General features: G+C 40.8%; 1 protein-coding gene across 1 annotated transcript; it reads right to left on the bottom strand.

The window, feature by feature from the left end:
- Positions 1-6,980: 6,980 nt before the first annotated feature.
- On the bottom strand, positions 6,981-7,559 carry DUSP21 (dual specificity phosphatase 21). The gene has a single exon (XM_004612938.1). The coding sequence runs from the start codon at positions 7,557-7,559 to the stop codon at positions 6,981-6,983; it is 579 nt and encodes a 192-aa protein (XP_004612995.1).
- Between the last annotated feature and the right edge of the window lie 7,773 nt (positions 7,560-15,332).

The raw sequence follows: 15,332 nt of genomic DNA, 5'->3' as shown, positions 1-15,332 counted from the left end.
TGGTTCAGTCTCTAGTCTGCTTTCAGCACGCATCTCCCTTCCCGCACAGGATCTCCAATCACATATTACTTGGTGTTCCCCTCTCTATCTGGGATGACTTTCCCCCAGCGAGAACACTACAACTTTCTAATATTACGAGACTTAGGAGTTAGGTACACAAATGCCAGGAGTATGGATAATACTTTGCTGATCAACTTCCAGACATTCTGGGTAAATGAACTACTTTTTAAATGTTTAGATATGTATCAACATATACAATATGTGTCCAGTCTTATGACACATGGTTAAATAGTTCTTTATAGTAGATTTTCTCTAATAAAGCAACTTATTGTCACTTTTATATTATTAATTTAACACAAACACAGAAGAAACTAATAAGAATTTTAAAGATTGGAGATGGCTGAGTGATTCAACACATACTTTTTGTATGTAATAAGCCCTGGATTCAATGCCCAGCACACAAACAACAGGAAGAAAGGAAAATAGTAATCATATTCCACTTCATAATCATTGCAGATTTTATGCCAGATTTTTTGGCCAAAAAGTGGGATGTAACCATTATGTATGTGAAGCTTTTAAAAATGTTGTGTAACTTTAAAATTACGTAAAGCTTATTTATTACTGAACTGTGGTGCAAGATTAGGATGCTTGGAATACTCATGAATATACATTGAAAATGGAATAGTCTCAGTTGACCTCTGAATATACAACTAGAAAGGTTTGCGTTTCTTTGCTTCTTTTTATTTGCCAGTCTCACAATAACTTTTTTTTGTGGGGAGGAGGGATTGGGCCACATCCAGCAATGTTCCAGGGTTACTCCTGCCTCTGCACTCAGGACAGAGGTCATTCCTGGTGAAGCTCAGGGGATGATATTCGATGCTGGGGATCAAACCCAGGTTGGCCTCATGCAAGTCAAGCACCTGACCCACTGTACTATCCCCCTGGTTCCTTACACTACCTTTGGAATAATTGAAATTCTTTTTACACAGTTCTGTTTTCATACTGGTCAGGAAACAGTCATTTTCAACTTGAAGCCCACAGAAAAGTGTTTATATTTATTTGTAATAATGAAGAAATACTTTGAATGTGAAGGTATAATAGAAGGACCATAGAGTTTAGCTTGCTCTGAAGGTACAGATCTTTGTATCACATGACTTATTCAAGGAAAAGTCTCATCAACGCTTGGGAACCTAACAGCTCTCCATGGGTTGAGTGACAATACAGTTAACCCTGAAGCACTTCAAACCTAGAATAGTAGGCTTTGGGAAATAAAGGGACAAGGACAATGTGCTGATAATTCTAGGTTCAGGGCCCCAGTGCTAGGGAAGACAAATGTGCACCCATTTGCCACATTGCTGCTTTGTTTACCTTTTAAGTGCCATAATGAACAAAATTGCACCATGTGATGATTATGCAATGAGAGACTATAGGCCAATATTTGAGGGAATAAAACAGAGAAATAAGAAATTACCATCCCTAATTTTTTACTAAAATGCTTTAATCAGAAGAGATAAAGAATCCCTAACAGTAATAACAAAAACTTATAACAAAGATATATAACTGGGAAGATGTTTTTATTCTACCAACTATTAGAGTCTGTTATGAAGTTGTACCAGTTTTAAGAAATCTTAATACCACCACACATATAGACAATGTAAGAAGCATAAAGGACAAGAGCAGACACAATATGATGGATTTCCATATCGCAAAATTATCAGTTCTTTTTCGTTTCTGGGTGTGGGGGAAGTCCAGTAAAAGACTCTGAGCAGTTGCAACATGCCAACAGTTCAGAAGACTGTGGACTCATGTCCTCAATGCAACCATCCTGTTTGTGAGGTCACAAGAAAGGTTTATTTTGGTTTTCTGCTTTTAATTTTTTCTTGAGCTACCCTTCATTTACAGTACTATCGATGATGCTTCAATATATAAATTGTTCCCAGACTACACCCACCACTAGAGCACTTGCTTCTCTCCACCAATATAATCCAGACACTTCTCCTATTGTCCCCTCCATTTGTTTCCCTCCCTCACCCCTACCTAGGTAAGCTCAGTTCTGTAGCCCAACTTTCCAGGTCTGTTGCTTTGATCATTTCGAAAGTATTATAAAAATGAAATTGCTCCAATTTATGAATATACCTAAATGAACATCTGATAGAGTTAAAAATTACACTACCTTCCCCCCCCACACACACCTACATCCCCATGGATACAATACTATGGGATTAAAAAAACAGAATATTCACATGGTATGAGAGTATCAGTCCACAGGTTATTTGCTAGTTTTGAAGGCAGGCTACACCACCTTAACTGAGTGACCAAACTTAGCATCACTGCTAATGGGACAAAAACATTTGCATTTCCTAATATGATGCATCTCTACAGAATTATACTAGTGAAAACCCAAATGTAATCAAGTCTTTAGACCAAAATCCCAATTTAAAGAAACTGCAGGCAATAAAGGAACGAATTCAATGACATAAGGAAGACATTGAACAAATCCGGAGTTCCTGATGTTATATCACAAAATTGTTCTGGAAATATCAAATAAGGAAAACAGAATGGTTGCATTGTTCTAGATTAAAAGAAATTAAATTAAAAGAAATTAAAATTAAAAGAAATATAGTAGTAAAATGGAATGTGATCTCCCTCCTCTCTTGCCCCAACTGGGACATCTTTCAGGCTCTTACATTGGAAATCCATAGCAGGAGAGCTGGGAGGATGGCCTCAACTCTGGTGATGTGTGTTGGTGTGGGGGAACGGAGGTAGGGTGGTTGCGGTGGTGGTGGGGGTGATGGTGGTGTAAACTCAAGACATTGTGCTTGTCAAGCAAGTGGCTTAAGCCACTGAACTTTCTTCTGGGTTCTCCAAATATGTGATCTTGATTGCATTCTGCTTTGGAAAGAAAAAAAAACTATAAGACATTTTGTGGAGCTAGGGATGTGGCTCAAGGAACAGAGTACAGGCCTTGCACGAATGAAGCCCTGGGTTCATTCCTTAGTACTGTATCCTCTATCTAGCACTGGTAGAAGTGACCTGGTGACCCTCAAGCACTAATGGCCCAAACACTACCACCACCAACAATAATAGAAAGAAGACATTTGGGACATCATTAGAGACATTTAAATGTAAACTGAATATTAGGGAGCTATAATTAGCTTAAATTTGACAACAATTCTGTGAATATGTATGCAGATGTACTTAATCTTAGGTGATGCATTTTCAAATATTAAAAAGTAAAGTATCGGGCTGGAGCAATAGCACAGTGGGTAGGGCATTTGCCTTGCATGTGACTGACCCAGGTTCAATCCCCAGCATCCCATATGGTCCCCCGAGCACTGCCAGGAGTAATTCGTGAGTGCATGAGCCAGGAGTAACCCCTGTGTATGGCCAGGTGTGACACAAAAATAAAAAAAAAAACAAAAAACTATAGTATCAGGCCCAGAGACAGTTCAATGGGCTGAAATGTATGTTTTGCGTGCAGGAACCCTGGGCTTGATCCCTGGCACCACACGGTACCCTGAGCACCACTGGAAATGACTCCCAAGCAGCCCTGAGTGTGATTTCAAAAAAAAGCAAAAAAGCAACAACACAACAACAATACACAGTACCATGATATTTCAAAATAAAAGCTTAGAAGTAAAACTTCAGGGGCTGCACATATAGTTCAGTGATAGAAAACATATGTGAGCACCTGGGTTTGATCCTCAGCGAGAAACACACACCAAGTGAAAATGACATAAATAAGGAGAGAGCAAGAGTGAACAATTTATAAGTATGCAGTGGAAAAAACATTTTTATTAATCAATTTATTAATTGATTTTATTGAATCACTGTGAGATAGACGCTTACAAAGCTGTTCATGATTAGGTTTCAGTCATACAGTTTTCTAACACATATCCCTTCACCAGCGTACATTTCTCAATACCAGTGTCCCCAGGTTCCCTCCCATCATTCTCTCTCTCTCTCTCTCACTCACTCACTCACTCACTCACTCACTCACTCACTCACTCACTCACTCTCTCTCTCTCCCTCCTGTGGTTTGTAATAAAGGTTACAACTGGACCTTTACTGAAAGGTTATCATGCATATCTCTTTACCTCCTTTCAGCTCTCAGTTCTTGACCAGAGTGATCATTTCCAACTATTATTGTCATAGTAGTCCCTTCTCTGTCCTAACTGCACTCCCTTCACCACTCGTGGCAAGCTTTCAAACATGGACCAGTCCTTCTGGAGAATAATCCCATTCTGTTTCAGTTCTCACAAACTGAAAAGAAAATACACGAATACACATACATAACCAAATATATTTCTTTATAAAAATAAATTTTCTGGGCTGAAGCAAAATAGTACCGCAGGTAGGGCACTTGCCTTGCATACGGCCAACTCAGGTTCAGTCCACAGCACACCTTAAGGTCTCTTTTCTCGCTCTAGGAGTGATCCTGGAGCGTAGAAACAGGAGTAAGCCTCGAGGACCACTGGGTGTGGCCCCCCCAAAAACAAACATATAAATTTTCTATTTGTGTTTCCTACCAGAAAGGCTTTCTTTGTAGGCGCTGCCACTTCAGCTCTTGTGTTGTTTGTGCCTGTTCTTCCATCCGTAGAAGGAGAGAATTTGTCTATAGTACGGTTTTCATAGTCTCCTCCTTTTTCAATTATAGCCGTAACCATTCCTTCTGTTGAAGTGTGAGCAGGGCTGGGTTTGGAATGGCATTTAGCTGTCACGATCTTTGAATTCATGGATCAACTTCAACTAGAATAGCTATGTTTTTCTCTTAGATAATTTTTCTCTATTATCTTCATGCATGGGTTGGAGAGAGCTTAATGGCTGACCTCACGCTTTGTGTATCAGAGGCCTACATCTAGGACCTACTCACTTGTCCTTTTGGCAAGTGTTTCCCTGGACCCCAATGGAGCATGGACCATTGAAGCTGGTGGTCAATGCTTCTAAATAAGGCCTTTTAGTAGTAGGAGAGGCTGGACTTGTGCTTTTTGCTGCTTACTTGTGTGCACGTGGATTAAACATAGTGACACAATGGAAACGGGAATTCTGGAAAGACCTGAAATTTAGGCTTCCACTGAGAGAGGGTCTCAGAGAACCTCAAATCATTTGTTTTCACTGCGTTAATTTTTGGAAGACTACTTGGTAGACAACAAAGGTTTATGCACAGATGGGGAAATGCTTTTTTCAGGGTGACTGTGCTAACCCCAACTAGAGTGCCAAAGAGAATGAGTAATAACATGAGATGCCCTTTAAACATGACATCATTCATATGTTGGGTCCCATGCTAAGGAATTTAGTCACTGTAGCAACCCTATGAGAGAATGGCTCTTTTGACTGATGAGAAAAACAGAGGTTGTGAGAAGCTGTACGTCACAATGGAAAGAGCCATAGGGCTACTGTCCTGCCAGCAGCCCTGGTCCTTCCCTTTTTCTTTCTTTCTTTTTTTTTTTTTTGCATTTGGGCCATACCTGGCAGTGCTCAGGACCTATTCGTGCCTCCTGCCTGCTCTGTGCTCAGAGCTTACTCCTGGCAGGACTCTGGGGCTCATATGTGGTATCAGGGATCAAACCCAAGTTGCTGCATGCAAGGCAAATGCCTTATCCACTATATTATCCTTCCAGCTATCAGATGCAGTCTTTTAAGGTGAGGAACTGGAGCCAGAGAAGTATTAAGGTATTTGCCTTGCATGCCACCAACTCTGTTCAATCCTGGAGCCCTGCCAGGAGTGATCCCTGAGCATAGAGCCAAGAGTTAACCCTGAGCACAGCCAGGTGTGGCCCCCAAACAAAACAGGGCCAGAGAGATAGTACAAGGGTTAAAGCACTTGCCTGCCACACGACTGACCAGTTTAGCTCCTGGCACTAAGCTCTTTCAAGCCCCGCCAGGACTGATCTCTTAGCACACAGCCAGGAGTAAGCCCTGAGCACTGCCACATGTGGCCCCCAAACCCCAAACCAAACAAACAAATTTAAAAAGCTAACCAAATAAACATAAACAAAAAGCCAAGGACCAGTAGAGGACTCCCCACTGAGACCAAGTTTTGAGCTTGCTCTGTAGAAACTAATTCTTCACAAAAATTGGTAGGAGATGCTGAAAGTACCTTGAGATTTTGCCATCTAATATAGCAGCAGAGAAAAGAAAATAGATTTTTATATAGTGGAATGGTGTCTTTGAAAAGTATTTTACGTGTTCTAGAAACCTTTCTAGAAAGCCAAACTTGGGTGCCTGTGGTTGATGGCAGGCAAGGGGGAAAGGGTACGTGGAGGCTGCCCCAAGGGTTTGGGGAACAGGAAAGGTTCTTAGATCCATTGGCATATCCTGAGAGGTGTGTGTGTTGAGAATCAAGTGGGATTATGGAGGACTCCATTCTGGATGAGTCAATCTATGGTGGGGCTCAGGGTGCAAGGACAGAGAAAGATAAGCTCCAACCTCCCTCCCCTTCCTTCCCCTTCCCTTCCTACCACCTCCCTCCCCCTCCCCAGCTGCCCCCACCTATGCCCTCCCCCACACCCCCCTCCCCCCTTCCACCCACATTACCTTTTCCCTCCATCTCTACCTTCCTCCCCTTCCTCACTCCCTTCCCTCTCCCTCCCCCACTTCTCTCCTTCTCTCCATCTCCCTCTTCTCCTTCCCTCACTTCCCTCACCATCCCCACCTCCCCACCATGTCCCTCTTCCTACTTCCCCCACCCCCTTCATCTCTCTTCCCACCTCCCCCATCCCCACCCTCCCCCACCCCTCCAAGTCCCAGCAGCCATGACCTGTGACGCACACAGCCTAATATTTTTCACCATTTTACATGCAATTAATTTTATTTTTAAAGCTTAAGCTATTATGCTAAAAATTCCTGCGACCCTCTTTTTCACTTCTCTTTTTTTCTCAATTTTCTTTAATAAAAAATCATCATCTGGATTTTACCAACAAAACTTGAAAGTTCATATTGGAGTCGGGTCAATACCAGATGAGGTTGGTCGAGATGTTTCACACCGGCATCGGCATCGTTAAACGGACCTCTCTCTCATAGAGGTCAGGGATCACACCCGCTGGAGAATTGACCATGTGCACTGTGTTCTTGTTAAACAGCTTGAATTCATAATGGATGAGCTGCTGCCAAAAGCCATTGTTAGGCCGGATGATGGGACGGCAGGCTTTGGTCCAAGTGTGGGCGTCTAGCAGGGTCATGGAGTGGTACTTCATCAGGTAGGCCAAGCAGAGAGCAGCTGATCGACTCACCCCGGCGGCGCAGTGCATCAGTGTCCGGCCTTGCTTCATTTCAACGCTGTGAATGTGGTCAGCAATGGGGTCGAAAAAGTCATAGAGGCGTGAGGTAGGAGTATCGGAAATCGGCACCTGCACGTATTGGATGTCTTCAAAGAAGATGTTGACCACTTCCACGGAAACGTTAATCACAGTGGTGATGTGGTTAGTGGCTAGAGTTAATTTATTGTTGGCAGCCACACCATTACTGATGAAGAGACTGTTGGTTATTTGGGACAGGCCATACAGAGTGGACAGTCGGAGAGCTGAATTGGTGCTGTAGGACGATGTTGGTGTAGTCATTAAAGCGGCTTGGTCTCTCTGGGACAGTTCTAGGTACCACTCGAGCAGCGAGTTCAGGAAGCAGCAGCAGCCGCAAAGTCTCTGGTGAGGGTCTGTGGAACTGAAGGTCAGTCTCTGTTACGAACCGTTGCTGGTTCCTAACGTCACAATGCCCTTTGACAAGAGTTCTGGTTTCCATGCCAACGGCCAGACCAGGAAGGGCAGAGGTTCTGAGAGACACTGGACTTCTTTGTGTTTGGTTCTTATTTTATTTATTTTGGTTTGGTGGTGCTCAGAGCTTACTTCTGATTTTGCACTTTGGGGGACCATATGGGGTGCCGGGGATTGAACTTGAGTTGGTCACATGCAAGGCAAGCGTCTCATTCGCTGTACCTGGCCCCTGTATTTTAATTTTTTTGTTGTGAAGTGCAATTACTTTATTTACAGAAATTAATTTTAGGAAAGTGAAGTGAAAGAAAGAGAGGGAAGAGGAGGGTGTGAAAAAGAGAAACCATTAAAGGAGACAATACGGGTGTCACGTGGAAGCGGGGGAGGGGCGGAACCCCGATAAACAGCTCAGGTAAAGATGTGGCCAAGACTCCAAGGTGAAGAATCCTTCATGCAGTTTAAGAGGGGAAAAGAGGGGGGGGAAGGGGAAATCCCGCCAGAAGTGATCCTTGAGCAAAGAGCCAGGAGTTAGCCCCTGGTACTGTGACGAAAAACAACAACAACAACAAAATAAATGAAATTAAAAATGAAAGAAAAGAAAAAGTTACTCATCTCAGATAAGAGATGGGGAATGCCGTCTCTCTTTGCCTTTTAATTTTGCTTCATAGTGGTTTCTTTTGTAAGGCTTAAGTCTCACATATATATGTTTTCAAATGTTTTATTACAAAATATCTATTTTATGTCTCAGTTTCCAGACTACACTGAGCACAGGAGCAATACCATTTTATTAAAGGACCTGCACTATTTTGCACTTTCTCTGCAAACCAGCACTAGAATATTTAAGTTGAAGAACATCACTTGACTCGTGATCCTCTAATCTCCCTGAAAATGCAGTGAGATATGGGTCTGGTCAGGCTTCATGGCTTGGCCTGATATTTCTTTGGTGATTGTAACCATAGAATTCTGCCGCTGTTTACAAAGACATCCAGCCTGATAATAAGGGAACATTGCAGCTGACTTAGTGTCCTTTATTTATTGCGAACTTGGCCTGTGATGGACACTGGTGACTGTTGCAGTCCTTTTGTATGCCCAGCTCGAATGATTTATCAGGATTCTGCTTCATCACCTGGAGCAACAGCACAAATTATCTTGTGGAGTTTTCAAAAAGAATGCCCACGTGCTATGAGTCATCTTGACTAACAGGCACCACATGGTCCCTGGATCACTGCTAGGAGCTCCAGCAATTTGAGCTCTCTTCCCAGCCCCTGAATTAGTATTCTGGTCAGAAATAACTTTTCTGTTGGAGAAACCCATCTTTGTGGCAAGGCAACCATCTAATTGAAGAGCGTTGGCAATTGCATTCTTTTTATAATTAGACAAATCACTTGAGTTGCCCTCTTCTCTCCTTGGAATCCCATTCCTTAGGATATATAGCCCTACTTTTCCTCACTGAACTTGGCATCCTCATCTCTATATAGCTAGCTCATACATATATAGTTGAATTTGATGTTTCTCCTACTAATCTGCCTGATGTTGTTTTGATTGGTCAATGAGACCAAGAAAAAGCCAGCAGGGTAGGGGAGATTTTCTCTCTGCCCTTAGGGTATATATCATATCGTATATGTTACAGATGACTTTAATCAATCCTATGTGTGGAAATATTAGATATATAAATCTGTTCTAGATAGTAAGAGTTCAACAACTGTCAGATATTATTTAGTATTACATGTGAGTTCTGGGATTAAGGGGATTGCTCTTTTCTTGTCTATATTTTTCAAACTTCAAAAATAACTTGTGCGGGGCCAGGGGAATAGCTCAACAGCTGAGCTCATATTTTGGATACTGTAAACCCAAGTTTGATTCCTGGTACCACATGGTTCCCCTTAGCACTACTGGGAGTGAACCCGGAGCACAGACCTGGGAGTAGCTTCTGAGGACTAGTAGTTATGGCTCTCTCAACAAAAATAAGACCCCCCCAAATAATTTGTATTATTTTTGTAATTAGACAAATGAAAGATTAAAAATGTACTCAAATGTCATTAGCTAATCTTCCTTTCTCCCTCCCTTTCTCTCTCTCTCACTTTCTCTTTATTTTTTGGTCTATTAGCATAGATGAATGTAATAATCATGACAGAATTCAGAGAAATGGATACTCTGTGAATTACTGGGATTTGAGAAGTAGATAACCATACTCAACAAACCATATGGTGATGAGGGTGTAGAGCAATGAAAACTCACAGTGCTTCTGGCAAGGAAAAAGGATGTGACCAATTTGACAATGTACCCTATGTCATGTCCCTGAAATTCCATGTGAGATATAAACTTGCTCATAAAGACAAGGTGTTTACAAAAATGCTTGTAGCAGTGTTCCTTACAATAGTGAAAAATGGGAATAAAACAATGTCTATCAAGAAAAAAGTCAAAATATTCATATAATGAATATCATGCAAATAGCTATGAAAAGTAATGAACTAGCACTATATTCATGAACCTGGAAAAGCTTCAAAACTATTATATATGAAAAAATCAAGTTGTAGGAGAAAATGTACAATATGAAGTTAAAAAAACAGAACATATTCCACATGTATTATTTATGTATTCAGATACCTATACGTACACATACATATACATTTGTATATTGTAAGAATATAATTAAACATGCATCGGACTGAGAAACAAGAAGTTGAGGACACTGATTTCTCTGTGGAAATAATAGAATCTGAGAGCTCTAGATAGGGCACTTTAATGTCTTAATATTTTGTTTTGTTAAGAAAATAGATTTGAAGCAAATATGACAAAATGTAATGGTCTGATAAACTGGATGCTGGATATATAGGTATTCATTATCATGCAGTAGACTTTTAGCATTGCTTGAAATATTTCATAATCAAAATGAATGGGGGAAAATGTGTATGTGCTTTGAGCTAGCAATTTTCCTGCTGGCAATTTATTTATTTATTCTAAGGAAAACCTCACAAATATATGAAGAGATTTGCCTACCAATATGTTCATTGCAAGTATTATTTACAGTATAAAAAACTGCAAAGAACCTAATTTAGCAATAAGGGTTTATTTAACTAGATTATGAAACTGTATACGGTAACGTATAATGCAGTGCTTAAAATGATAACCAAGAAGAATATTTATTGACATGAAAAAAATTTCTGACTAGTTAATAAAATTTACCATAAATCAGTTTAATCTCAATTAATAAAATGACATAAAATTTATTTATAAGTATAGACTCATGAATAGAGAAAACCAATGAAGGATATATACAAAAAATGCCCATGCCCATAATCATTTTCTCTGAATAACGTTATTGCAGATGCCTTTTCTTTTCTGGATTTTGCCTTAAAATAGATAATAGATATGTAATAGTTTTACAATTAGAAGGATTATATATTTTTAAAAAGAGACTAATGATCTCTTTTGAGATGTAGGTAAAATTGGTCTCAAAATGGGTTTGGTGAGACATAAGCAAGGGAACAAAAAAGCAGCAGCTGCAGGATGAAGAGACAAAATCAAGAGGATTTAGAAGACATAATTGACAATTTTGTAAAACAGATTAGGGAGGGATAAAATAAGTACAGCATGATGATTGGTGCTTTCTGACTTGGGCAACTGGGCGGTCAGGATACCAGTCTCTGAGACAAATGCATGAAGTTCAGATTCTGTCTGAAAGATGATCAGTGAAACAGGAAAAGATGGAAAAACTCCAGCATTTTTAGACTGAAAGGCTCCAGATTTCACAATGTAGAATGGTTTTCAACAGATAATCTGTGAACTGATGTTTTGGTCCATAGGAGCAAAAAGGTTGAAAATCTCTGGTATAGAGTTTCTGTCTATTTCCTCCTGTCTCTCATCAGAAGTCTCAATATCCCTCCCTGCTCCAAGGGAAATTGTCTCACTGTCAGTTTCCAACTTTGGTGAGTAGAAAGGTTGCCAGACGCTGATAATTCTAAGCTAGCTGTGCAAATATCATTTATCTTGCTAATGAGTGGTTAGTAATGGACTATTTACTGAACTGTACCAAATGGTAAACTAGGATAAGTCTACTGGGAGTTTCTCAGTAAAAGTTTCTTGGTTCCTAAGAGACAACAGTGCTAGATGCCTCCTTTTCTTTGTCAGGAAGGGTCACTTCTGAAATAATACCTAGATCTTGGCAGCCATCTTGCAGCCATGTGGGAAGGTAACCTGAAGATGGTGGAATAGACAGATGGAAAGAACTCGGGCCTTTCATGGTGTTTTCAGAATTCTTTATTAATCAGCTCCACAATTTTTTTTTACTCACTATGCTTCATGTCAGGATTTTCTGGCATTAAGCACTCATCTGAAGTATTATAGATAATTCTGTGGAGATATACATTGTCAGAACAAAAGATTTTGAGAGGAACACTTGCCAGACATCAGAAGCAGTGTCTAAATTCTACTGAAAATCTCAGGAAAGTTGCTTGGTTTATTTAAATTGTCTTGAAATTGTAAACTCAGTATTAAATATGATATGTACCACATTTTATTTATAAAAAGGCATGGTTATTTTATTTGAAATCTAAAAATATATGTTTAGAGAGTAAAAAGTAAAACTCGGCCTTTTACTCATCTACCAACCCTATCCCTGTACTTAGCAGTAACTGCTGAGAATAATAGCTTCTTTTTAGATCTACTGGACACGCATTTACACACAGATCATTTGTGTGTGTGTGTGTTTTATTTTGGGGCCACATCCAGCAGTGTTCAGGTGTTATTTCTGGCTCTGTGCTCAGAAATGATCTTTGGAGCTGCTTAGGGGTCCATATGCTGTGCCAGGGATCAAATTGGGATCAGCTACCTGCAAGGTAAGTACTTTATCCCTGTACCATCTGTCTGGCCTCCCTACAAACACTTTAAACAAAATTAGAGGGAATATTTAAAATTCTTAAATGCCTAATGCTTTCTGTAATGTAACTGTGTATACTATTAATGTTTTTCAAGAGCCAGAAGGAGAGTATAGCAAGTTTGGAGGCCATCAAGGTGTCAGACATCAAAAAGTATACCAAGCAAGGCACTTGCCCTCAGAATAGCCCACCCAAGTTTGATACCCAGCACCTCATAAGGCCCCCCTGAGCACCACCAAGAGTGATTCCTGAGCACAGGTGTGTCCCCAACCTCTTCTCCACCCCAAAGAAAATATTAATGCTTTTAATTTTCATCACTTTACTGGGGAAAAATGACACTTGTCATTTTAATTTCTACTTCATTGGGTGATTATTACAAAAAATGATTATGTATCATTTTAATGTATGTACTTATCATTTATATATCACTTGTATCACTGTCATCCCGTTGTTCATCGATTTGTTCAAGTGGGTGCCAGTAACGTCTCCATTCATCTTTGTTGTGTGCTAATGTAGCCCAATGGCATCTGCTCGCTCCAGGAACACAAAGAGACCCAAATTGTTCATTCAAGGTCTTGACAAAGAAGTTTGACCATCTCATGGGTGGGCGGCCATGCGGTCTTTTGACGTCCTGTGGAATCCAGTCGGTGACAGCTCTAGTCCAGTGGTCATCTCCAAATCGCATTACATGTCTGGCCCATCTGATTTTCTACGCCTTGGCAAATGAGACAGCGTCCCTGATTCTTGATCATTGATGGAAGTCAGAACTCTGGATTCCTTCTCTCACTTGAGTGAAACGTGATACTCCAAGCACAGCTCTTTCAATTCCTCTTTGGGAGACCCGAATAGCGTTCTCATCCTGTTTTCATAGGGCCCAGGTCTCTGAGGCGTATGTTAATGATCATTTATATGTATTATTCATATATATGATTTCTAAATTTTAATGCCCTTTGCCATTTTTTAGACTTTCATTAACAATCCTGAGGAACTCTCAATGTGCTGAACACTTGCTTTGCATACAGGAGGCTTGGTTTTGATGCCTGACACCTTGAGTGGCTCCCAAATCAAAAGCCAAACCCACCAAACTGAAAAAGAATAGAGGTTTTAATCTTTTATCTGTTGCATATGTTAAACATATTTTATTCTAATCTGTTGTTCTCATTTTTCAATTTTATTTCTTTCACCATATGTAAGTTTTAAAAATCAATATGTTGTTTAATTTGTAAATCTCTTTCTTTGATGCTTCTGAGTTTTTATTTTTTTTTTTTAAAGAAAGGTTTCTGAGGCTGGAGCGATAGCACAGCGGGTAGGGCGTTTGCCTTGCATGTAGCTGACCCAGGTTCGATCCCCAGCATCCCATATGGTCCCCCAGCACTGCCAGGAGTAATTCCTGAGTTCATAGCCAGGAGTAACCCCTGTGCATCGCCGGGTGTGACCCAAAAAAAGCAGGAAGAAAGAAAGAAAGAAAGCAACGTTTCCAACCTTGAGATTTAAATATGTGTTCTCTCATATATTACCAGAATTTTATTGTTTGTTTTTTTTTGGGGGGGGAGCACACCCAATAGTGCTCAGGAGCTATTCCTAGAATATTGTTCAGTGTCGTTCCTGGCACTGCTCTGGGAACCATATAGAAGGCGGCTTCCCACATACCTGTAAAAAGAATGCACACCAGTCATTTGAGCTATCTTCATGGTGCAGTTTCGTTTTTTGTTTTGTTTTGCTTTTTGCTTTTTGGGTCAGACCTGGTGATGCACAGGGGTACTCCTGGATTTACACTCAGGAATTCCTCCTGGTGGTGCTCGGGGGACCACATGGGATGCTGGGAATCGAACCCGGGTCAGCTGCGTACAAGGCAAACACCCTACCTGCTGTGCTATTGCTCCAGCCCCCATGGTGCACTTTTGTGTGTGTGTGTTTATGTATATATATGTGTATATATATGTATATATGTATGTATGTGTGTATATATATGTATAAGTATGTGTGTGTGTGTGTGTGTGTGTGTGTGTGTGTGGTGGCTGGATTGGACCTCATTTTCTACTGAAGTATACGTCCCTGAATAAATTTTGCTCTTATATTTGGATTTTTTTCCTTAAAAACTTTATTTGGGAGATCTGGAGAGACGATGTTTGCCTTACATGCAGACAACCTGCATTCTATCCCCAGACATCCTATGTGGTTCTCTGAGCAGTGCCAGGAGTGATCTCTGAGCACAGAGCCAGGAGTAATCCCTGAGCACTGCTGGGAAAGAAACAAACAAAAAAGCCCTATTCATTTTGGGGCCTGAGGATGTAGCTCATGTGGGAGGGCACTTGCTTTGCATATTTAAGACTCCAGGTTTGATATCATAAACCTTCTTCACTCCCAACCCTCCCGCAAAATCATCATGACTCCTAAGCACAACCAGCAATGACTTCTGCAAAGATCTTTCACTGTATCACTGTATCACTGTCATCGATTTGCTCGAGTGGTGCTAGTAACGTCTCCATTCGTCCCTGTCCCATTCTAGTGTAGCCCAGTGGTGTCTGCTCGCTCCAGGAACACGAAGAGCCTGAGATTTTAGCAGCCTCTTTTTACTCATCCTTCCCAATGCTACCACATTTGGGGCTCTTTCAGGGTCAGGGGAATAAGGCCCGTTATTGTTACTGTTTTTGGCATATCGAATATGTCACTGGGTAGCTTGCCATGCTCTGCTGTGTGATCGGGATTCTCTCGGTAGCTTGCTGGGCTCTGCAAGAAGAAAAACTGC

The sequence above is a fragment of the Sorex araneus genome, chromosome X (genome assembly GCF_027595985.1).
Source record: "Sorex araneus isolate mSorAra2 chromosome X, mSorAra2.pri, whole genome shotgun sequence".
Classification (NCBI taxonomy): Eukaryota; Metazoa; Chordata; class Mammalia; order Eulipotyphla; family Soricidae; genus Sorex; species Sorex araneus.
Note: the sequence above shows the minus strand (reverse complement) of the source record. Positions and strands in the feature narration are given on the sequence as shown.

Excerpts from the sequence above, each read along its gene's own strand:
- DUSP21 (XM_004612938.1), bottom strand. The coding sequence starts at position 7,559 with ATGACTACACCAACATCGTCCTACAGCACCAATTCAGCTCTCCGACTG.